We start from the raw sequence: 26,238 nt of genomic DNA on the forward strand, positions 1-26,238 counted from the left end.
TTAGAGAGAGTTTTAATTAGGAAGCTATCAGAAAATCAGCTCGCCCTAGAATCATTTCATGAACTGGGGATTAAGCATTTAGTAATCATTCATTAAATAACACTTTTTTCCCTATAGACCGTGGAGTGAGTTAAAAAGAGTGCTAAAAAGAGTCCCAGTTCTACTAGCCGGAAAAGAGAATGCAGTACAGAATAAGCAGTTGCACATTTTTGAAGAAATTAAGGCAAAATCTGTAAATCAAATTTTGGTTTTCTTCCATTCTCTTATTTTTATTTGTCTCGTGTTAGACATACAGGCTGTGTCTAGACTGGCAAGTTTTTCCGCAAAAGCAGCTGCTTTTGTGGAAAATCTTGCCAGCTGTCTACACTGGCCGCTTGAATTTCCGCAAGAACACTGACTTCCTACTGTCTGAAATCAGTGCTTCTTGCAGAAATGCTATGCTGCTCCCAAAGTCCTTTTGCGCAAAGCTTTTGTGCAAAAGGGCCAGTGTAGACAGCTCAGATTTGTTTTGTGCAAAAAAGCCCCGATCGCGAAAATGGCGATCGGAGCTTTTTTGCAGAAAACCACGTCTAGATTGGCATGGACGCTTTTCCGCAAAAAGCGTCCGTGCCAATCTAGATGCTCTTTTCCGCAAATGCTTTTAACAGAAAACTTTTCCGTTAAAAGCATTTGCGGAAAATCATGCCAGTCTAGACGTATGGCAAAGGTATGAAAACTGAATCTGATTTTTGGGATATATTTGCATGGGACAGTGGGACTCTGATCTATAACTTTATGGGCTTTAACAATTGAGCTTCACACCCAAAGAGTTTGGGCAGGTCTTGTTATGCACAATTAGTTGGAACTGGACCCAGAATAAAATAATAACTATAATAAATGTATCAGCCAATGGTTCTGGAGTGAAATATCCGAATATTTGGAAGAGACTGGGTGTCTGAAATAGGCTGTGGCTACAGATGTGTTTTCTTGGTGTAATGTTTTATATTTGATCTGAACAAATATGGAGTCAGATTAGTTGTGTGTGCTTTGCACAGCATGTGCCACAGTTTTAGGCCTTAGTCCTGCCAAGACTTTACTGTTCTGATTAAACTTTGTGCATTGTGTTTAGTCCCACTGAAGTTGATGGAAGTAATTGCAGTGTCTAAATTTAAACACGCATATAAGTCTTTGCAGGTCTTAAGGAGTATCACTTTTGAAACAATTTCCACTTTACAAAAGGATTTTAGATCTGCAGATGGAGATTACTAATGACATCCCATACAGTCCGACTTGTAGGTCAGGTCTACACTAGAAATTTTGCTGGGATAGTAGTATCAGTAGGATCGTGTTCATGTTTGTTTTAAAACAGGATTTCTATATTTGCAAAAGCTGTAGCACAGATTAATTTATACCAGCAAAAATGGCTTATTTCCTTCAGGGCAACCAGTATCTATCTATGCCAGTAAACCTTTTCTAGTATGGAATGGGCCTAAAATGTAATGGATGTTTTCTGAAAGTACTTAGATTTTCTGCAAATGCTTAGCTTGGTCTTATTCTGCTCCCATTTAAATCGATGGTCATTTTGCCATTGATTTCAACAGGACCAGAATTAAAGCAGGAAGCTTTAGAAAATCCCCCCAAAATTGGAAAAACCCCATAATAAACCTTCTAGTTCACTTGTGCTGCATTGACCCATTTTATAACGAATAAATATAATAAATAGGAGTTTAAATAGCTCATGTTTTGAATTATTCCCAAATGGGAGCATATGCTAATGTATTGGCAATTTGTGATAAATTTACCATGAAGAGAACTACCCAGAGATTAAATATACATGCCAAAAGCTTCAGTAAGATAGTAAGTGATTGGCATTACCTCTTCAGCACAAACTCTAATTGGCTGATCCAGTGGTGGCCTGTCAATACAGGTGAACTAGGCGATCGCCGAGGGTGCCAAACTAAACGGCCGCTGAGTGGTTTGGAGGCGGGGGTGCTGATCGTGCATTTCGCCTAGGGCGCCAGTTGCCGGCAACTCATCTAGGGCCACTCCTGGGCTGATCAATGATAATGAAGATCGACATAGTTGCCTAGCCCTTTCTAAAAGATGGTTTTTTTCTACCAGGCACCCTCTTTCTAAGTATCTCAGACTCATTTGGGATTGATCAGAAACAAAACTTTTATTGTGGCAAATTAGGAACTATCAGGCTGTTGCATAAGTGCACCACATGTTCTTTCATTTATTACACTCATTGCTGTGTCTTATTCTCAAAAGGGAACATGAACTTCTCTGGACAGAGACTCTGTTCATCTGTGTCTGTATACATGTAGCACAGTGAGATTCAGTCCTGACTGGGGCCTCTGGGCAATACTACAATGCAAATAATAAATATTACTAATAATATGGGGCATAAGGAAATTAGGTGTGTCACCTATATTAGTGTTATTGGCATTGCTGTCCCTGGGATCTAAGTGAGCAGGGCTGGCGGATGTTAGAAGCAATTTACTCTGGCTATTAAGAAAGGTACTGATGGATCTAATACAGTGTGCTCTACATTCTAGTGCCTGCTTCAAATGTGTAGTAGTTAGTCCGTCCGGTTGGATAGTGTTGCTTCAGTGGGAGGTGGCAGGGAACTTGGAAGTCTAGGATTGAGTTCTAGTAAAGTTCATCCAGAAGAGGAAAAATAAACATTCAAAACGACTCCTGAAAACCAGAAAGCAGAGAGAACCTATTAGGATATACCACCCTCTGATTCATATTTTATTACTATCACCCATGTGATCAGTATTATAAAAGTTAGGCTTTCTATGCTTGAAGACTTATTCAGCTCATGCTTCAGCTCTGCACCTTATAAGGTAGGAACAATCAGAAATTTAAAACTTTAAATATGGAAAGTAAATGGAATTTTTTCTGAGAGTTTAAAATCCCTTTTGTTTAAAAAATGTATTGAAGTTAGTTTCATCTACTACATCTGCCCTGAATTCTTTCTTTCGTGGTTGTATAGTACCATTTATTTCTTTGTTGCTTTGTTTCTATGAGGCAGACCCACAAAAAGTAATTTTCAATGTAATATAGATAAACAGACTTTTTTCCTCTAACCCTATGATGTTACAGCAATCTTTCTTCCCCAGTGCTTTTAAATGCAGTCATTGTAGCTGCTGTTTGTAATGCTGGTTACTTTAACTTATAAGAGGAATAGTTAAAGAATATTGCCTATTGTGGTTTTTTGCATTCTTTTCAACCTCATTCCTGCCACTTGATTTTAGTTTCAGCATTCAAATATTTCATGGAGTATCTCTGGGAAATGACAGGTGGTTCTGTTTGTTCACACGCTATGGCTACTTGTGTTCTAACGACACGGGGCTATATCCTGTTCTGCCTTGGGAAGGAGCATGAATGAATCAGCCAGAGCAAGGCTCTTCTTGGTGGGCTGAGGGATGTGCTGTGCTGCACATTTAACCTGTAGGTTGGAGCAGAGGGACACCCTATTTAATGATTATTAGCAGTGCTTTTTTTGGTTTAAAAAAAAAGGTGCCGGTACTCCAGGGGAAAAGTTGTTGCGCTCTGACTGGAGGTGCTGGTACTGCGTCTGGAGGTGTTGGTACTGAGTACCGGGCAGTACCATCACAAAAAAAGCACTGATTATTAGTTAGCTGGGCATTGGACACACTTCCTCCTCCATTGGCAATATATGGATTGGAATTTAGTTTGCAGTTTGTCTGAATGTCTTGGAGGTTTTCTGTTCTGCTGCTTTATTGTTGGGAGTGAGAGGAAAGGAAGAACACCCCTTCCCTCCCCCCCTGCATTTTCATCTCCCCCTTTAGGTGCCAGAGGATTTAACCCATGCCCTGCAACGGCCCTTCTATTCATTGATCTACAAAAGGTTTGTTTTGTTTAAAGAAATCCTATGATCCAGAGAGTTGTTTGTTATATAGATGTTCATCTCCTAACATAAATGTGCAGTTATCAGCATTTTCTGTGAGGAGTCAACAAATACTTTCTTCCATAGACATAGGGACAGATTAATGGCATCACTCCAAGGGAAATCACATGCTTTCCTAGAGAATTGCTTCTTTCTAAATTGTGTCTGAAAATAAAATATTTTTTATTAAAAAGCCATGTGCTGCTTGTTTATCGGGGGAAAAACTGCCAGGGTGTAAAATGGACTGCCAGGGTGTAAAAAGGTTCCTTCCAAGCCAGAGTTTCTGTCTGTCTTTATATCCTTGAATTGTGTGTTGATTAATAAATTAAGTTAAGCTGTAAAGGAAAGATGATTTCTGTGGGCATTCAAAGGTAGCACTGAGCCCCAGTGCTGGGAACTAACAGGTAGGTAAAAATTGGGGCCTGGATGTCTTTTCAGCTGCTGTAAAAAACAGCTCAGATCCAGTGCTTTAATGGGCACTAGATCTGATCCTAAATCCATGTAAGGATTCTGAAGGTTGATTCTCAGGGGATTAGGGTGTTGGGTTTGTTTGGTTTTTTTTACAGAAAATTGAAAAGACACATTTTATCCTATGACATCATATTGACATTCTTGGCATCAGAACCTGTAGATCCACTGCACAGACCATTGCCAGTTAAATTAACAGAGTAACTGATAGGTTAGTAGAGTAACTATAGGTTGTCATCTCCATTGTGGACCAGCACTAGAGGTGATGAACGAGACACTTTGCCACTGGGTTTCATAGATATTTGCTGATGGCAGAGGAATGGCAAGTCTCAAGAATCTTAAGTTCCATCACAGGCTTTGGAAGTGGGGTTTAGTAAATAGGCCTTCCAATTCTGCATTCAATTACAGTGTACTTTCCCTCCCTCCTCCCCCCCCCCAGCCAACTGGATCCCAGCCCTGTTGTCTCCTCTTCCTCCCCCTCCAGTGGGGAACCAGCTGTTAATCTCCCATGCCCACTTACAGCATTGTGTCTCTGTCATTTTGCCCCAAAAGTCTTCTCCTCCTGGGTTCAGATTTTATCATCCTTGCATTTGAATCACACAGCTTCCCTCTCTATCCTGCCTGGGTGTCATGGAAAGCGGAGCGAGGAAATAGTGGGAAGGATCAGTGAGAGCACAGGAGAAACAACACCATGATCTCAGGTTCAGTGCCCCAGTCCCAGCCTGGCCTACCAACAATTACAGGCAAAGTCCAGCTATACCACTCAGTCCTGGGCTGGATCACATTCAGTTGCTTTGTTGGAATAGCAACACCCATGCAATCTGGTCAATACTAGAAATTCTGTAGCCTCATTCTCAGAAATGGCTGAGCTGTTTGGGACAAAATTAGACAATGTAAGGCAGACACCACCAAAAATTTCAGTCCCAATGATCAGAGTTTGACAGAGTAGCAGGACTGTGTAACAAGAAGTATTGTGGAACTTTAATTAAAGATTAATCTTTAATTCTTGTAGATTCCAGGCCAATCCCAGAGCGTTGGGAACCCTTGTAGTGCTGCCTTTTTAAAAAGATTGTCATGTGATTAAATCTCCAGGAATATGTTCAGCTGACATTGGTAACTCTAATGCTACCAGTCTCTCCTATAAGCTACCAGAGGTCCTCCAACTTTAAAGCCAATATGGAGTTGTCTACTGAATTTAGTTGTTGTTGTTGACATTTCACTGTTTCTCTATGTAAAAATGTACTCAATAACATAGAATTTTAAAAGTTGCTTTTATTATAGTAACAGAAATAGAAAGAACACAGTCTTTTTTAAACAATTAAGCTAGAACTGACCACAGGATGACAACTCCATTTCATGGTATCTTTTGACGTTTGAGAAGTGCTTTGGAGCCAAAGCAAGACCTTTTGAATACTTTTGCAAAAAATGGAATTGTGATAGGGAAGTGAAGAGCGGGTATGTGTATCATTCCTTAACCCGAGTTACAGTATTGGGATGAGACTCACATCCTTAACGACCTGATTATTTTGTTTATTCCTCTATGCCCCTAGCTCCTCCCTCCACCACCACCAAAAAAAAAGCCCCTTTCCCAACACAAGTTTGGTAAAAAGAAATAGGTCCCCACAAAATGTTTTGGCTTTGATAAAACAGCATATTTTGGCAAAAATATCCTTCAACCAGTTCTGTGTTAAATCACTGAAGATGAGAAATATTAGTATTGTTCTTCCCATCTTCTCTTCCCTCTTTTATTCTGAAAACAATTCCATATATGAGATGGGAAGTATAGGTCATCTTCCCCCACCTTAGGTGACTTCCAGCATCAGTTATATATTTCTTACTTTGCTACCAGATTTACCTTCCCTCTAATCAACTGATCTAACTCACTCTCCATTGCTGGTTCCCACCCCAACAGTCTAGCTGAGAGCTAATATATGGGTTAGGAAAATCATGTTCAGAGAGCAACTCAAGGAGAAAGGTCTTTGTAAATAGGATGAGGTAGAATAATTCCACTGGCAGACCCTTAGGCTACGTCTACACTAAAGGGTTTTTCTGGCAGAGAGTATGCTAACGAAGCACTCATTAGCATTTGTCGCACTGTCATTAGAATATTCTCTGCCCGAGGCTTTTTATGGAAGAGGTTTTTGCAAAAAAACAAGCAGTGTAGACGGATCCGTTTTGCTCAAAATCTCCCTTTTGCGCAAGATCTGTATACCTCTTTTTTCGAGGCATAAGGATCTCACACAAAAGGATTTTTTTGCACAAAACGGATCCATCTTCACTGCTTGTTTCTGCGCCAAAACCTCTTGTGTAAAAAGCCTTGGACAGAGAATATGCTAATAACATCGCGACAAATGCTAATGAGCACTTCATTAGCATACTCTCTGCTGGCAACACCCTCTAGTGTATATGTAGCCTTAGTGATCTCCTCTAATTTAATGGCAAACATCTCTTCCCTTCTCCCCAACACAGTGCTCCTTAGCTAATGCTGAAGTTATAGTGGGTGTACCTATGTTTTTTGGCTAGTCCCAAATTTAAACTTGGGAAAAGATGTTTTATTTGGTTATAATAACAATCAGTAGAGATAAAAAATACCAGAGAGCTATTTAACTAGGGAATTATCAAAACATCTCAGACAATTTCAAGACTATATCTAGCTGCACCCTGGAGAGAGAGGGAGTTATCGGACAGTCAGAAAAACATAGCATCTATAGGTAATATAGCATTGTACCATTCCTAGTTGCTTTTCCATATCCAAGATGAGAGAGGCTCTTTTTGAGGTCTCTATAGTTAAAATATACTCAGCACAAATAGGCCCCTAGGCTTGGGAATGTATTTTACAAGAAATTGGGAAAAGTAAATTGAGAAACGACACTATTGACTTTTCACTTCTCTGCTTAAAAAAATAATAATTCAGTTTCTATAATTTGAAGTTATTCCAATCTTTTTAACTTCATCCTCTTTTAAAGAGGATTGTTAACGGCTGACTTTTGCTGGAACTCTTGGGCGAAAGAAGAGGACATTAATTGCACATGTGTTATGGCCTTGCCATAAGTTCAGAATGTTCTGGCAACACGTGTAAGAGGATTGTTACCAGCTCTCTATTCAGACATAAAAGATGCTGAAACAGATTTCACCACTGCAAATAGAAGAGTCTTGCAACAGTCTCTGTGTGCTAAATGCTTCATTAAATGTTTAATCTGTTTAATTATATGTATACTTTAAAATAGTTTTCACAAATAAACCTTTTTATAGGAGATAATATACACTAGATGTGGGAGTGAGGACAGTGCTGAAGACTACAGAAATGTGGTTGTGAAATTTCCTTAACCTGATCCTGTAAAAATCAGCTGTGTGTTTATAGAGTGTTCTTAGAGTGCTAAAGTTCTAGTCCCTGATCTAGGCTGTGTGCAGTCTCACAAAGTTGCAGTTGTGTTCTCTAGTTTATGTAGTCCACATACAAACAGCATAGAGAGTCAGAAAAAAATCATTTGGTCATATATTCCTGCTCCAATAAATTACTTAATTCTTTATACAAAGAGGAACAGATCTGAGAAGGGAGTGAAGCCCACATCTGGAGAGCTGATAGCCTGAGATGTGAGAGACCCAGATTCAACACCTTACTTTGAACTGAGGAGGACTGATGCAGAATGGGGAAAAAAACCTTTCATATTGGGAAAGTTTTCATGAGACAGGGAAATCATTTGCTGACCAGGACTATTGTAAACCTCAATATCTTGCACTTCATGTGCAAGGTACAGATATCTTTGATCTTACTTTTGCTAAGATTAAAAAACAACAACAACAGAGCAGTGGCCATACAACTGAAAAACAAAATATTACCGTGCGCACACTACTTTTTAACTGAGGAGAGGATGAGAAAACAGGAACCATATATGTCAGATATTAGTCACATGCCCAATGTATGACAGGAAGGTGCTCAGATTTTCCATGGATGTGAGAAGTGTAAGAACCTGTACAGGTCAGCTCATAGTATAAATAGTAGTCTTCATGTTTATTTTGTAGGCTTATACATTTATCCATATTTTGGGTATGGCAACTCTTATGGACTCAACCACCAACCATCAGCAGCAGAGATAATGGTCTATGTTTTCACTATTATTATTTTGAAGCAGAAATTCTATTATGCTCCTTTGTATGTTGGGATAACCCCAGTAGAACCTCAGAGTGACAAACTCACTGGTCAGTTCCACATCTTGTTTAGAACTAGGAGGCAATCAGACAGCAGCAAACCAAAAAAAGCAAATTGGGTACTGTGTTCAGTGTAAACTCTTAAGCAAAATAAAGGGAAAATAAAAAAGTTGGCAAGGTAAGGAAACTGTTTCTGTGCTTGTTTCAGCCTACTGTTTAAATTAAAAGCATCATTTTTTTCTGTATAATAAAGTTTCAAAGCTGTAAGTATTTAGTCGGTGTTCATTTATAAACTTTTGAAAGAACCAAAATGTTTTGTTTCGAGTTACAAGCAAACATCCTCCATTGCTGAGGTGTCTATGACTCTGAGGTTCTTCTGTTTAAGCTAAATTTCATAATAACCCCAGCCACTTACTCATGTTATTGTGATTGACTTTCAGTTTGTTGTTGTATGGTACTTTATGATGTAATCAGTTTTTTTAAACTAACTGAAGTATTCCTCTGTGAATTTCTTATAAAAGATTAAGGCCCTGAATCAGCCAAGCTGATAAAGCCCCTGAATCAGCCAAGCTGGTGAACATTTGCACCTGCTTGAATTTTTGTATTGAATCATAGCCTTTAACCTGACTGCTGCACATCTTTGACCACCTCCTGATAGGCTGAGCACCCTCAATGTGTGCATCATACAATCATACATCTGAGATCTATCTCTAGCCAATGACTTGCTGTTTCAAAATATGCAATGCATTCATAATATGGACAATTAGAACTGATACAACCACAGATTTTGAACTCATTCTCTCTCCAGATTAGTGGCTAGTCCATTAATCCATCCCCCACTCAAACTCTGGAGGTTATTTTGCCTTTCCTTTTCAAGCTGCTGGCATCTTAATGTTCTGAAGTACAACTAGTTCTCTGCAGCTTCCCTTGAACTAAATGGAAAATGAATTAAAAGTTGCATTCTTCATAATGACATGAGGTTTACAGTTAGATATAATCAAGTTATGGTCATGTGTCATGGGGGAAGTCTGGCAGCACCAGCCAGGGCTGTAAGCCAGAGGCAGCCCTAGCTGGGAGCTTGTGACAGCCCTAGTCAATAGTGAGATCTGAAGTAGCGAGTCCAGTGACCTACGGCAGCGTGATGGAAGGAGGGCTGGAAGCAAAGCCAATAGTGGGAAGCATCTACGGCTGGAGAGCTGGTGGCAGGGGACCTCCCCTAGACCGGCAAACTCCCTCCTTCAGGACTGGTTAGGTCCCGTGGGTGTCAGATCAGGCAGGTTCAACCTATAGCACATATTAAAATAAATCCCATACAGCCCTTCCTAGGGAAAAGTTGTTGAACAGGCCTATCCTAAATAAAAGTGTGTGTGTGCATGTATGTAACCCACACACCTAAGGTATGGCTAGACTGCAGGGGGGTTTCGGGATACCTCCAGTATCCCCAAAAAACTCCGTCGTGTCCAGGGAACTGCTTTTTTTTTCTGGAAGAGCTAACGTGTTCTTTCGGAAGCCCTTGTATTCCTCATTCCACGAGGAAGAAGGGGGTTTTTGAAAGAGGGGTTTTTTCTCTCTGTGAAAGAGAAAATTGTTGCTTGCCATTTTAACCAGACTGACCATTCTCTCAATGACCTTAAAACATGCATATTGCTTCAAAGAGATTTTAACTCCAGACTTCAAAGAGAAGCCTCAGAACTGTCATTCATGCTTAAATTTGACACTTTAAATATGGGCCTTAACAAAGATGCTAATTAGCTCATCCATTACAAAGATAGCTTCCCCAATTATCACCCCTAATATCATTACCTCACAGACACTAACCTTCCCCCCTCACTCTGCCTCTGTTCTAAAATCTGATTTGTCAGTTTTATGTTTTTACTTTTTTTTGATTGTATCACTTTGGTATATATGGTCGTGCCAATTTTCTTCCACAAATTGATCTAAGGAAGTGGGTCTGGCCCACAAAAGCACATCACCTAATAAACCATCTTGTTAGTCTTTAAAGTGCTACATTGTCCTGTCTTTTGTTTTTGTGGTGAGGAGTAACCGTATACATTGATTTTCCTGGAATTCATACTTTTTCGATTGTCCTGGACCAAGATCTGCCCTCAGTTACACTCAGTGGGCCTCAGTGAATTCTGCCTTTTGGCATTGTTCAAAGATAAACCTCCTAGTCATCATACCCATGTGTGAACATATTATCCACTCATTCCTTGATTTCAAGGGAATTTACTTCTCCTTGACATTTCCTGACATGTTATTTTTGGCTTCACCCACATACATGGCCTGCTGCACAGTCACATCTGGGATTTACTAAGACAGAAATTAAGTGTCAGTTTCCTTTTGGAGCTGTTAATAGACGTGTCTCCTGGCTGCCCCTCCAGCAGCAGAGCCAGTGCTTTGTCTTGCAAAACTCAGTCCCCTTTGCAGCAGCAAATGTGGCAAAGCAGCTCTCAAATTCGTTAAGCAGGCCAGTGTAGAGTTAGTAAATGGGAGCCAGGATGGTACCATCTGATCTATTGAGGACCTGAACCCCCACTTGAGCTTGGGCTTCCAGAGCAGAAAACTGGCAAATATATCAATGTAGTGAATTATTTGTCTATCTTCTAAACATGTTGTTTGGGAAGTGTAGATGGGGGTACCAGACTGAGCAGGGCTCTGTTCTTGGTATTGCCTTTGATTTATTGTATGGCCTTGAGCATGTCTCTGAACCTCAAAGCACTACGCAATCTCACATCCTGTTCCCTACTGAAAACTGGAATTGGATGGGTTCCAACAGCAGCTGTGAGGCTAATTAGATGCTCTACTGCAGCAGCAAGTAGTTTACCAGAATTCATATTAGTTAAACAAAACTAGTTACGCTAAACTCAACCTCATTCCCCCATGAAAACAACAGTTGGTGCCTCTAGTGGAAGGCATGGATGAATTCATCCTAGCCTAGTCAAGGAGCTGACTGAGCCATTAGCAATTATCTTCAAAAACTCATGGAAGAGATTCCATAGGATTAGAAGAGGGCAAATGTAGAGCTGGTCTATACAAAGGCAGTGTCATGGGGTGCACTCACCACAAGTGGCACATCTTCCTGGTCATCTGGATATTCCAGAGCTGCCCTGTCCCTTCCAGGAGCACGGAACCATCTCCCCCTCCCCCCCCACTTACATTGCCCAGGGGCCCAGCAATCCGGTCAGCTCCCCTCAGCTTTTGATATTGTATCACATGACCTTCTCATAAATGTACTAGAGAAGTACAACCTAAACAGAGCTACTACATGGTGGATGCAAAAGCAGTTGGAAAACCGTTCTGAAGACAGTGGTTATCATTGCTTCAGAGTAAAACTGGAAGGCCATATCAAGTTGGGACCTTCAGGGATTGGTCCTGTTTCAGGTTCTATTTAAGATCTTCATAAATAATTTAGTAAATGGCATAAAAAGTGCATTTATGAGTTTGAAGGCGTTAACAAGTCGGGAGGGGCTGTAATTACTTTGGAAGACCGGATTAAAATTCAAAATGATCTGGACAAACTGAAGAAATGGTCTGAAGTAAATTTAATAAGGGTAAATGCAAATTTCTCTGATCGGGAAAGAACAATCAGTTGCACACATACAAATTAGAAATGACTGTATAGGTAGGAATATTGCAGAAAGAATCTGGAGGCTATAGTGGATTACAAACTAAATACAAATTCACAGTATAATTCTGTTGCAAGAAATCAAACATCATTCTGGGCTATACTAGGAGACCTGTTGTAAGCAGACACCAGAATTAATTCATCCACTCCACTTCTCACTGATTAGGCCTCAGCTGGAGTATTGTGTCTAGTGCTGCAGGTCACATTTCAGGAAAGATGTGCACAAATTGGAAAAAGTCCAGAGCAGAGCAACAAAAATGATCAAAGGTCTAGAAAACATGACCCATGAGGAAAGACTGGGAAAAAATTGATTGTTTATACTGAAGAAGAGAAAAATGAGAAGGGACATATTAGGGTTGCCAGGTGACCAGCACTGACCCAGACAGTCAGGTATTTTCATCTCCTATCTGGTAAAAAAAAATTCAGAAAATACCAAACACCTAAAATGTCCGGTATTTTCTGATTTTTTTCCCCCGCCAGGAGGTGAAAATAGTGGACACCTGGCAACCCTACACACACTCGGCAACCGGCACCCAGGGCCCCCGGACTCCCCCGCTTACCTGGTTCCACAGGGAAGTTGCCTTCTGGCTCTGATCAAGACAACAAGATGGCCGCTGGCAAAAAACCTAAAGACTTTTCTTAAATGGGCCATGCCGTTTTAATGCTGTTTTGTTTTATTTATTTATTTATTTATTTTGCTTAATAACTCTCGGGATCCTTTTTTTTCTCAACAACCTTGGTCTCCCTCCTTTTTTTTCTTCAACAGAATTTTTCCCCAATAGTTATTTTTTTGGGGGGGGAGGGGGGAGATGTTAGTTATTTTTGGTTAAACCATCTGGCAACCCTAGACATGGTAACTGTTTTCAGATGTATCAAAGGGGGAGGGTATCAAATTATTCTCATTAACCTTTGGGAATAGGACAAGAAACAATGGACTTTAATTGTATCAAAGGTAGTCTAGGTTGGATACTAGGAAAAACTTCTTAACTGTCAAGGCAATTAAGCAGTAGAACAAATTGCCAAAGGAGGTTGTTGAATCTCCATCACTGGAGGTTTCTAATAGCAGGTTAGATAAACACCTGCAAGGAATGATCTAATTATTATTTACTCCTCCCTAGAATTTAGGGGACTGGTCTAAATAACTTTTTGAGATTCCTTCCAGTCCTACACTTCAATGATTCTGAAGAATCCTGTAACACACTGATCAGAGAAATATACTGGAAATAGCTACCACAATTTGCTTTGCAATGCAATGCACAGGGTTGAGTAAAATGAGGGGTGAGTAAGAAAATCCTTATGTACTAGATGGTGGGAGTAGAATTCCTGGCTATGTAGAATATGCTCTAGAAAACTAAAATTCATGATGAAAGGAAGCTTTCCATTTTGTAGTTCATTGGAGCACAGGCCAGAAAATGCTGACAAAACTGCAGCCAAAGATTGTCCCTTCGCCCCAGCTATGGAGCTCATAATTTTATGTGAAGTTTGCTACTCATGATCTCTTACTGCATAGTACAGAGAATGAGCTGCATCCTGAAGAAAGAGCTCCAAGATGATAACTGAAGTCCTTTCAGTAATAAGTTTTTCCCAGTACTGAAGTCTTTACAGGAGCACGCTGTTTTTTAAACACATTTATTAGGAAATCTCCATCCATTATTTTCTGAACTCATGCATCACGTTCACATTTTTTCTATGCCCTCTGTTCAGTCTGTGTCACCTCTCCATAACACTGACCCTACCCAAATGTCAAGACATAGGAGCTTTGGGCAGGTACAAGTTATTGGAGTGTGTGAATGAATACATCCCTGAGTTCATATCCTACACGTTGTTGTAATAATCTTTGCTCAAAGTATGATTTGTAAGATACCCTATAAAAACATGTAAGTTGCTGGTCAATATTATCCATATAAAAATGTGAGTGGCAACGCTATGTGTGAAGTTAAAAGATTCCCCTGTGTGGTGGTAGTGGTAACAAATGTTCCAAGCCCCACAACTCCATCCAAACAGCAGCCTGCACATAGATTTTCCTTAACCAAAGGAATGGGATACTCTGCTTAGTTTGCATTTAAGCAGTTCAAAGTCAGCAAGCTGAAGGGGAAGACAAAAGAAATTCAAACAGGTGAAAAAATCAGCAGGCTCTTTGGCTGCTGCTTCTCAGTTAGAAATGTTTTTCAGGAGGAAAACTGAAAACATAAAAAGGAGGGACAAACACACCAGGAACTAGGAATGTTAGATAGCATGTAATGGAATAATTGTGTAGCCACATCAAATTTTAGCAGTTACATGACTGCGAGCTGGCGGCCACTCTGTGCTGCTACTCCTTTATCAGAGGCAGCAGTCTGGGATGGCAGATAGAAGCTGGTCCGTGAGAGGAGCCGGTTTAAAAATCAGCTCCCCGTGCAGATTGGCTCCTAGCCTAGGCTTATCGGTTAATTGTGTAGTCGTCTACACATTGACATCCCTTCAGGGCACCCCTCTCTCCTTCATTTCACCAGAAAAGACAAAGTAACTTGATGTTGGACTCTGGGAGAGAGGGGCCTTACCTAAGAGTTTGATCTGTAATTTGCTGGAGTGCATGTGAAAACTTTGCTGAACTCTGATATAGTCTGTTCTAGGCATTAGTAAACATCTTTATTTTTCTTAGCCCCATTTCTGATCTTTATGCCTTATTATTTAAATTCTGTCTCTAGCTAGTAAACTTTTATTATTGTATCTAATTCAGTGTGTTCAAGTTGAAGTCCCTGGGTAATTCCATTTAAGGTAGCAAGTTGTGTGGACATTATTCCTGTAAAGGAATAACGGATATAAGATATCCATAATGTCCAGGAGAGGGTTGGGTTGGGGGGTGGGTGTGCAGGAGAAATCTTGGTATATGTTATGGTCCTATAGCAATTTGTAAGGCTGCTAAGAGCCAAGGCATGACTGACTGATTACAGCACACACACAGACATAGCTAGGAGTGGCTTACATGCTGGAGGCTGTTTGTGAGTAATCCAAGTTGGAAACTACAGCAGCAAAACATTGTAAAGAGTTCCCTACATTTCAGAACAGGGGTGACACAGCTACTCATTAATCTGTATTGCATGGTATGTTATAGAATGGAGATCAGGAACTAAATCTTGGGCCTTGGGCGTAATTGAATGGCTTTTAGAACCTCTCAGATAGGCTTGGGCCAATCCTGCCAGCCCGGCCCACAGATGGAGGTGCAAAGAGGGGAGTTGCCCTGTGGCCTGGTAAATCAAAGGGGCCTGGAGCCAGAGCCCGAGGCCCTTTACATTGCTACCAAATCACTGTGCTGCATGCTTTGAGTGGGGCTGGGGGGCGAGGGAGATTGCTGCGCTCTGAACAGTATAGTGACACTGTGTTGGCTCTATTATTGTATTTTTATGTTTAGGTTTAGTAAGGAGGGGGAATAAGTCATAAACCCTTTATTAATTTATATTCCTTTGAAATACAAACACAGTAATCTACAGTCTGGCATTAGCAGCCTTCAACCAGATGTAGCTTTAAACCCTTAGCCTGAGCCCTGCAAGCCTGAGTTAGCTGGCAAGGGCCAGCCATGGGAGTCTAATTGCAGTATAGACATTAGAGTAGGGATGGGCCATTAAAAACCCAGCAGCCCTCTGGGGGCTAACCCTGGCAGGTCACCGCCGCTGTGTTTACTGCGCCTCTGCAGGTATTGGATGATTGCAGTTCTCGTTACCTGCAGATTGCTGTTCATGGCCAATGTGAGCAGAGGGAAGTGGCGCAGACCGGGACACAGCTTCCCGCCACTCACATTGGCTGTGAACAACGATTTGCGGTTAACGAAAGCTGTGATTGTCTGATACTTGCAGAAGTGCAGGTAAACACGGAAGTAGGGGCCTATCATGGATTAACCCCGCAGACTGCATCTGGCCTGCGGGTCGGAATTTGCTTACCCCTGTGTTAGAGCATGCTAAGAGATGCTCTAACTCATGCCAGGGCACAGTAGCTCTCAGAATCTGGGAGTGATAGCCCTCTTCTGTGCTAACTGGATCTCAGAAACAGGAGAAAACCTGCCCCACAGTTTTTACTGGTTAAAATCAGGGGGAGTGCACTCCAATAACAACAGACACTTGGGAAATACTTTCTTCTAGGGGGAGGGTTGCCAGGTATCTGGTTTTGATCTGGACAGTCCAGTATTTGAGCTTTCTGACTGGAAAACAAATTGAGAAAATACCGGACATATAAATGTCTGGTATTTTCTAATTAAGTTTTATTATAATCATGAGTATCAGTACGTAGTTGCGTACTGCCTGGCTGGTAGACACGCTCACACTGAGTGAGTGTATCTACCAGTCAGGCAGTATGCAACTACACAGTAGCGGGGGGACGGGGCGGGATGGAATCCCCGGGGCTGGACTTGCCCGCGCGCCCCACCAGGATCGTGTGCAGGACGGGCAGCACCCCTGGCTCTACGTGTGCCTGGGCCAGCTCTGCTCCACGCCAGCCGGTTGCCCCTGGCCAGTCCCACTCTCCCCAACCCCCTTCTGGCCAGCCCTGCTCCCTGCTGGCCAGTTCATCCCAGCCAGCCCTGCTTCCTGCCGACCGGTCCCCCCCAGGCCCGATCTTCCCCAGCCAGCCCCGCTCCCCCCAACCCTCTCCCAGCCAGGCCTGCTTCCTGCCAGCCAGTCCTCCCCTCCCCCCGATATCCCTTGGCCAGCCCTGTTCCCCCCAACCTCCTCCTGGCCAGCCCCGCTCCCCTCCTGGCTGGTCCTTTCCCTCCCCCTCCCATTCTGAGATCATGTGTGTCCGGTATTTTTTTGAAACCCATCTGGTAACCCTATCTAGGGGTCTTACGTCTTCTGGAAAAATGGAGAACAGCTACTGTTGCTAGCTGCCGTGCAATAATTCCTATATCTCAGTAACTGGTGAATAAAATAGCAGGTGAAAATCAGATGTGAAGCTGCTTTAAGTTGAAATGCCTTCTGTTGCTCTTGCCAAGGGGAATTTGTCAAACTTAGAGTGAGGGGTTATATTCACGTTTTATCTACATTGGAAACAATGTCATTCCCAAATGTGTAGGATCATTTCCAGAGTAGTTGCTAGGATTTCACTCAGCAATGACATGTTTGTGTGTGTAAACGAAAAGGGAAATGATTAAGCAAAACTAATTTACAAGATAGTGAAGAATACAGGCAGTCCCCGGGTTACATGGATCCGACTTACATCGGATCCCTACTTACAAACGGGGTGAGGCAACCGTGCACTAGCTGCTTCCCCCCAGCAGACCAGAGAGACGCGAAGCTAGTGCCCCCCCCCCCCCAGCAGACCAGGGAGACGCGGAGCGGCTTTTCTCAGCAGACACCTTAGCTTGAGAATAAAGGACTGAAGGAAGTGAGGTGCGGGATAATAAAACTGAGCTCTGGAGAAATGTTTGGCTAGAGTTTCCCCTACAATATGTACCAGTTCCGACTTACATACAAATTCAACTTAAGAACAAACCTACAATCCCTATCTTGTACGTAACCCGGGGACTGCCTGTAAATTATTAACCATCACTGTTCAGAAGAAACAAGTTATGAAAATACTTTGAGTACATTCTGCAAGCTCTTTTTCAGCAGCCAGACTAAGCCCATATCTGAGCAAAGCTATTTGGGTCCTTCTCATTACAACAATTGGCTGAAAATATCAATGGAACACAGAATTTTAAAAAAAATATTTAATGTTTATTTTTATTTACTGACCAACTCTACTCATTTCACAAAGAATATATCGTACATAAAAAGCTTGAGCATCTAGAAGCAACCTCAACTCACTGACCCAAACAAAAAATTGAAGGTATTTAACACCTTACAGTTCTGGACTCTTTAATACTGCATCTGACGAAGTGGGTCTTTGCCCACGAAAGCTTATGCTCCTACACTTCAGTTAGTCTATAAGGTGCCACAGGACTCCTCATCGCTTCTGCAGATTCAGACTAACACGGCTACCCCTCTGATATTTAATACTATTATTTTCTGTTTTCCACAAACATTTTGGCTAACTGTAGTAGTGACAGGAAGTCAAATAAAACTGTTCAGACATGAGTTTAGTCTGGCTGCTGTAAAAATCCATCCTTGCAGGATATAGTCCATAGCTTGTTTCTTCCAAATAGTGATTGTAATAAAGTAAATAGGAAATATTTGATGGGTCAGATCATGCTGGACAAATAGATCACTTGGATGCAGCACCATTGTAATTTTCTATATTAACCATTTTAACCATTTTTGCATTTGACATAGTAGATTTTACATTCACTTCTTAGGATTTCTTGTTCCCAGGTTGCCTTTTTGAATATCTGATTTGTGTCCATTTATTCTTTCTCGTAGTATACATAGCAGAGGAGGCATTGCTGGCATAGATCACAGTGGATGTGCAGTTAAATGAGCCTCTGATGAGGTAGTTTATGTGGTTAGGTCCTGTGATAATATCGGTTGTATAGATGTGTGGACAGAGTTGACACCAGGGTTGATTGCAGGGGTGGGTTCTTGGATGAATATGTTAGAGGTATACTGCATGGTTACTGGAAAGAATTTGTTTGAGGTTAGGGGGTTGTCTGTAAACGAGGATTGGCCTGTCCCCCAAGGCCTATGAGAGTGAGGGATTAAATGTTCAGTTGGCTCCAGACCAGAAAGTGCTTATCACCTTACAGGATAGAATGCTAAACCTTGAATTGATTAATCTGAGGCCAATTTTCCAAAGAATTTAGATGCACATGCAACAGCAACATTTGCATGTTCAAACAAGTACTAGTGTGTGAACTTAACCAGCTTCCCAACTATCTGATTTATAGCCAGACATTTCTGTGCAGTCTATGCAGCAAGAGACAGATCATGCTCCCATTGATGTCAATGGTAAAACCTGTACTAACTACAGAGGTGCAGGATCAGCAATTCAGTAACCTTCAACTATGTATTTCTGAAATAAGTTATCCCTTTCTGTTTTACCATTTGCATTCTGCTTGAGAGACGTGGTATGTCAGTTCAGCACTTTAAGTAACTACCCAAGAGACCAATACAGAGTATTGAATATAGAAACTGAAGAACTTTTCAACAGTGCAGTGGGGATTTAGCATCCCAACTTTTGCTGAAAACCCATGAAATCCTGAGAGTTCACCTGGAGTTTTGCTCATTAGTGCCTTTATTACTTTTTCTTTTTCTCAGTCTAACTCACAAAAAAGTTACCTTTGCTTTATTTGTTTGACTTTATTATATTTCTTAGCAACGGCTGTGTTAATTAGTTATTGAGGCTATGTCTACACTACAGAGGGTTTTTTTTGGAAAAATGGCTGTTTTTCTGAAAAAACATCACTTATGTCCACACTGCAATCACATTCTTTCGACAAAAAATTGAAAAACCAGAGGGTTTTTGTCCGACATTGGTAAATCTCTTTCTACGAGCAAGAAGCCTTTTTTCAAAAGAGTTCCTTCGGGAAAAGGTGTGTGTGGATGGGGAAGAGGAAGATCTTTCAAAAGAAGAGGAAAGAGGAAAAAGCACAGGTACTCTGGTGGCCACTCCATCCATAGTAATTACAGCTTAAATGTGAGATACCATCCACACTAAATGGATGCTATCTTTCGAAAAAGCAGATCGCTTTTTTGAGGCACTTTTTCTGTGTGGACACTCTCTTTCTGAAGAAGTTTTTTCAGACAATCTCTTCCAGAAAAGCTTCTTCCGAAAGAAACCTGCAGCCGAGGTGTAGCCTGAGATTATTCATATTGCAGTAGGTCTGCTTTACTGAATTGTATCTCTCATTTGAGATGGTTGCCATGTCCCTTAAAAAAAAAACAAAAAATTTATAAACTTGGCCCATATCGAAATGAACTAAAATACAATGAATAAATTGTAATAAAGCAGTGAAACTGTTACTTACCTATTAGGAAGAAATACCACTTTTAAAAGCATGAATTTTCCTATAGTTCTGAAAGAGCAGCGTATTTGTTCACATTAATCCTTTCACACTAAACAAAATGATAATTTAATCTAAGTAAGTTGTATATAATATAACCTCTGAAGGACACTAGATCATATTATGCCTGGGATGCAACATCTGGCCCCAGATTGAGAAGCATTAAGACACTCCCTCACACACCAGAGCCTGGGGGTGCAGGCTAATAGATTTTTTGCTCCCCCTAGGGGGAGGGGGCAGAGAAATATGAGGGGTTCAGTGCGTGGAACAGGACTGACACTTCCTTCCCACACCAGGCAGAGACCCTGGGTCAGATCCAGCCCCAGAACTGCCTGACATTAGCCCGTGAGGCTCGGGGCTCCCCCCACCTCCACAAGGGGGAGCAAACATTGACGCTCCAGCTCTATGTGGGGAGGGAGGCAGGGCTGGGGTGCCAGCACTGGCTCCCCAGTCCTGGGAGTGGAGGGGAGGGGAAAACAGCCCTGAGCCTTGGGGGTTGGATCTAGGCATGCACTGGAGCTGTAGGTTCCCCATCCATGGACTAGAGATTACTTCTTCGCTTTGAATTGTGAACTGGCATCACCTCATCATCTTCATCATTTTGATTAGTTTTAAGACAATGACATGAGTCTTTCTTTAAATGTAGGATGATGGATAGGTTGGTGATGCCTTTATTGTATTACCTTTAATCTAAAGCCACAGCCTATACAGAATATAGAAATGAAATCTGTAACTAGAAGTCCCTGAACTTGCCTGTATTGAAACAGTTTCTGTTATGGATAGATTTTGTATGAGGTTTCTTTGTCTCTAGTCTACTTTTTATGCTCCCCCTCTAAAACTCCCACTTCCAATTGTTAGCCTGCAAATAAACTGTAGCTAAAATGTGTAACATTAAAAATGACCACGAGTGGGTATCTCAGAACAAGATTTAATAAAAACTTAGAGCATTACTTATTCATTATTCTTCCATCTGTGTCCATTTTTATCTAGTGTCCCAGCATAGTATTATCAGACAGTGCTGGAGTTAATGTATTCTTGGTGAGCTGGATAGCAAAGATGAGTGATTAGCTGTAGGGTACTAGCTTAGTATCCTGGCTGCAACCCAACACTAGTGTTGTAATTACACCTGGCTACCTAAATTCCTCCTGTGGTTTCAATGGATATTCTGTCTGAAAATCTTGCCGTGTGTTTTACTGTGCATTGCTGAACAACTTTTCCATTCTAGTCTAGACGTGGATGAAATTATCTTTTTCTACAACTTTTACATTGAAGACTGAACCCCCTCCTCCTGCAGCTCTTTATTTTGAATAGTAGTGCATAGAGATCCCAACTAGGCCAGAATCCCCCAGCAGTAGGTGCAAACATATAGTAAAATACAGTCCCTGCCCTTACTATTTTAAATGAAAAATGACCCTGATTCCGGAAAGCACTTAAGCACACGTGTAAGTCCATCCTGTTTAGCATACCACTTAAGTGAGTGTTTAAAGTTAAACACATGCTTAAGTCCCAGTGACTTCAGTACTGCCTTCAGTAGGGATGTTTTCCTGAACTGGATTGAGATGAGTAACTCAAGTAAGTAGACTACTCCCTGGAGTAGTTTCATTCATACATTCTAAGGGCAGGTGTTCAGGGAGATACTGGCAACACAGCAAAATGCCTAGGCCAGTGCCAGTAACTGAAATACCAGTTATCATTCTTATTGCCAAAAGCAGCTAAGCAAATAGGGTGTTGAAGCAGCCTTAGCATAATTAGGCAGACCAGGAAGGGAAGGAGGTGACCACAAGATGTGTGCATGACCCTTCTGCCTTCCTTATTAAAGTTTTGTTGTTTATTTTTGTTTTTATTTTGTTTTTGGAAACTGCTCAAGTTAAAAGAACAGGAATAGGAATGTAAGCAACTAGTGGGGTAGTCGATTACCTGACAAACCTAGGCTTACAGAGTAGTTGAGTCAATACTTGACTAGTCACTCTATCAGAAGGAGCAAAATGGGGAGCAGGAGCCAGTGCAGGGGGGAGCCAGCTTAAAAGCTGGTTCCCCCCAGCACTGTCTCTGCATGGGGACAGGGGAGACAGAGGCAACTGATTCCTGGCTCGCACCTGGTCCCCTGCTGTGGCTCTGCCTTTTAAAGGTAGTAAGAGCCAGGCAGAAGCAAAGCTGCAACAGGGTTAGTTCCCAGGGTGGCACAAGTGGGGACTGCTTAGTTCTGGCTCATGCTGCCCTGGGGAGCGAAACCCACTGCAGCTCTGTAGTTTTTGGCTCCTAATAACCTTAAACTGTAGCGCTGCAGTGGGGAGTAGTGAACACCCTCCCCCCATCAACTAATCGAGTAGTCGAGGAAATTCCATTGACTATGCAATTAGCTGATTATCGGCATTTTAACATTCTTAAACAGAAAGTCTAGCTATATCTTGGAACTGTTGTGTGGAAATACAACTACAGGACTAACCACTTAAAAGTGTTTGCTTAATGGCTTTTCTTTGATTGACATGTTGATGTAATTATAGCAGTTACTACCATAAAAGGGGTGGATAAGTCTGAGGAATTTGGATTTGAACTTCCAGATTTCTCTTGGAATCCCCAGTGACAAGTGGAAAGCTGAGCACTCGAACCTTGTCATTTTACTGCTCCAGACCATAGGTAACTATGCTTTGGGGATACTCTAAACCTTTTTGCATATGATGCTTGAGAGCTTAAAAAAAAGTAAATTTGGCACAAACTCAAAGTGCTTTCATCCAATCTTCAGTCAGATAGATGCACTGTGTCCCCCTTTCATATATTCCTAACACATCTCCACAAAAAGCAGTTATCCTGAGTTTTGGATTAAGAGAACGTAGGGTAACAAACAAAGAATTTATCCTTAATTCCTCTTTGAATTAGAACGTGCCTTTTTGAAAAAGCATCTAAATATCATTTTAAAATGTCTAGTGAAGGAGAATCCATCACTACCTTTGGTAGATTGTTCCAGTGTCTAATTACTCTCCCTGTTAAAAAAATTATGCCTCATTTCCAGTCTGAATTTGTCTAACTTCACCTTCCAGACATTGGATCTCATTATACCTTTGCCTGCTTGACTGAAGATCTTATCATCAAAATACAATTTCTCCATGTAGATAGACTATGATCAAGCCATTCCCTAATCTTTAAATGAAGCACACTAAGCTCTTTGTATCTACTATAAGACAGATTTTTCAACTCTTTAATCATTCTCATAGCTCTTCTTGGAGCCCTCCCCACTTTATCAACATCCTTCTTGAAGTAAGATTTTCTTGAAGTAAGTGCTTGCTGGGTCAGACAGGCTACATCTACACTGGCAGCTTCTTGCGCAAGAACTCTTTTGCGGAAGAGTTCTTGTACAAAAACTCTTCCAGAAGAGAGCGTCTACATTGGCATGTGCTTTTGCACAAGAGATGTGCTTTTGCGCAAGAGCATCCATGCCAGTGTAGACGCTCTCTTGCGCAAGAAAGCTCTGATGGCCATTTTAAGCATAGGGCTTTCTTGCATAAGACATCATGTTGCCTGTCTACACTGGCTTCTTGCACAAGAACAGTTGCGCAAGAGGGCTTATTCCTGAGCGGGAGCATCATAGTTCTTGCACAAGAAGCCCTGATTTTATACAGCAGAACATCAATTTACTTGCGCAAGAACACACGGCCAGTGTAGACAGGCAGCAAGTTTTTGCGCAAGAGCAGACGCTTTGGCGCAAGATCACGCCAGTGTAGACACAGCCACAGTCTTTTTTAAGTGATTTCAAATGAAAGGTGCCACAATATACAAATGAAATCTCCTCTCTCTGCTATTAACAGACTATCAAGAAGACAACAGAATGGAGAATACAAAGAAAAGCACTGGCAAGATGAAAGAAAAACAGGCACTGAAAAAGAAAGTGGTGAGTTTGGATTTTTTGTACCTCTGCCTCCTAATTTTTTTTATCATAACAAACATTCACTTTTGGAGTGAAGATATAGAAGGTAATTGACAATGAGCAGACCTGCAACACTAATGCATAGATGTGTAAAGGAATTTAGGCATTGCAGTGCTCAGCATTGCAACACTTAAATATTTAGGAGCCTAGATTATCTTTTTAGAAAGGGATTTAGGCACTTAGGAGCCAAGGTCCCATTGACAGTCTACTTTGAGTCTAAATCCCTTTCTGATGAGATTTAGGCTCTTAAATAATTTGGCTGTGTCTAGACTGGCCAGTTTTTCTGGAAAATCAGCCGCTTTTCTGGAAAAGCTTGCCAGCTGTCCACACTGGCCACTTGAATTTCCGCAAAAGCACTGACTTCCTACTGTAAGAAATCAGTGCTTTTTGCAGAAATACTATGCTGCTCCCATTCGGGCAAAAGTCCCTTTTGCGCAAAACTTTTGCACAAAAGGGCCAGTGTAAACAGCTGAGATTTGCTTTCCGTAAAAAAGCGATCGGGACTTTTTTGCGGAAAAGCGTGTCTAGATTGGCCCCGGACGCTTTTCCGCAAAAAGTGCTTTTGCGGAAAAGCGTCCGTGCCAATCTAGATGCTCTGTTCCGAAAATGCTTTTAACGGAAAACTTTTCCATTAAAAGCATTTGCGGAAAATCATGCCAGTCTAGACGTAGCCTTTAAGTATTGAATTGTGGTGAGGACAGAAGTCCTAAATACCTTTACTAATCTGAACCTAATTGCTTTGTTTCTTTGGAGTGGAAGAAGAGGCTTGAGGTCTAGCCAGTTTTGGGATTTATGAGGCTGACGTTCAGTTTCTAGAATATCTTTCACCCTTTATTGGGCTTGTATATTTAGGCTGTAAACTTTCTGGATTTGCGATTTCCTGTGACTACATATCTGCACAATTGTCTACCACACAGAGGCCCTGAACTCTGAGTTGCTACCATTATATAGATTTTGGAATAACTCAAATGCAGCATTGGGCAAACTAAATGTTTGAGGATGTTTGATGAGAAGCTGCAGATAGGACCCTTTCTGTGGAAACTTCTGTTTTGCTTCTTCCTTCCCCTTTTTGGGCCATAGCCTAGGTTTGTCAACCATCTAGAAATGTTGTATAACCCTTTCCTCACGGATATTTAAGAAGGAAATAACCTGAGTTGTCCTTGAATGAGGAAGTGAGGGAGTTGCTGAAGGAATGATTTGATGGATATACATTTTAAGATGTATCACAGTGTATTTTGCTGGGTTGCTGTTAATCTACTATGAACAATAAGAGACCAAAAGCATTTAGAATGTCCAGGCAAGGCTTGTACAAAAACTCCATGCACATGGTCACAGTTTTGGTGCAACTGCACGTTTTTCCACCAAGGGCACTGACATCAGGGTTTCCAGCTCCCACTCATCACCTCTCCTATGCAGAGACTAATGTCCCACTTCTTCCTGACTGGGGGTTTTAAGGTTGCACAGCTTCCTGGATTTACATGGCTATCCCCAACAAGTTTAAAAATTACCAGTGAGCCAAAAGCACACACAGCTATGTACATGTAATCACAGAAATGTAGGGCTTAAGAAATCAAATATTCAACCTCCCTCCTCCTCCCCCCTATGCCAAGGCAGGATTAAGTGTACTTTGGTGTCCAACCAGTTCTAAAGCAGTGGCCACTATACTGGTTACTGCTATAGCAAACCAGCCACACTCAACTGGCCAAATAGCCACATGTGGCTAGTGGCTAGTGGCTAGCGGCTAGCGTGTTGGACACCATGGACCTAGACTATCCCAGACAGACATTTGTCTAATCTTAAAAACGTTCACTGATGATTTCACAATCCCTCTGCATAATCAGTTCTAATACTTAACTGTTTTCACTGTTAGGAAGCTTTGCCCAATATACAGCATAAATCTGTTTTGCAGTTTAATAGACCAAGTACACTACGTTTCCATCTCAAATTGCCAGTGCTAATCAATAATACAACAGCTAAAATATATCCCTAAAGTCCACAGAGTAATTGCACCAAGTTTCTACTTTTGCAGAAGGAACAAGACCTACGGCTACACAGTGGTATGGTATCACCTTACAAATCTGACTTCTTTAATTCCTCTTGTAAGCCTACTGACAGCCACACAACACTATGCAAGTACCAAACATCAGGGCTACGTCTACACTGGCATGATTTTGCACAAGTACTCTTTTGCGGAAGAGTTCTTGTGCAAAAACCCTTCCAGAAGAGTGTCTACACTGGCATGTGCCTTTGCACAAGAGATGTGCTTT

At 41.4% G+C, this 26,238-nt stretch overlaps 1 protein-coding gene across 3 annotated transcripts in view; it reads left to right on the forward strand.

Annotated features, from left to right (window-relative positions):
• Nucleotides 1-13,317: 13,317 nt before the first annotated feature.
• The window catches only part of SLC2A9 (solute carrier family 2 member 9), a 182,865-nt gene continuing 169,944 nt past the window's right edge, over nt 13,318-26,238 (forward strand). The window contains exons 1-2 of one of the 3 annotated variants that reach the window (XM_075930736.1): nt 13,318-13,418; nt 23,853-23,935. In XM_075930736.1, coding sequence (XP_075786851.1) covers nt 13,388-13,418; nt 23,853-23,935 — 114 coding nt within the window. In that variant the 5' untranslated portion in view covers nt 13,318-13,387. The remainder of the gene's footprint in view (nt 13,419-23,852; nt 23,936-26,238) is intronic. The other 2 variants (XM_075930735.1, XM_006128181.4) reach the window with 2 other exon arrangements.

Source organism: Pelodiscus sinensis, chromosome 5 (genome assembly GCF_049634645.1).
Source record: "Pelodiscus sinensis isolate JC-2024 chromosome 5, ASM4963464v1, whole genome shotgun sequence".
Classification (NCBI taxonomy): Eukaryota; Metazoa; Chordata; order Testudines; family Trionychidae; genus Pelodiscus; species Pelodiscus sinensis.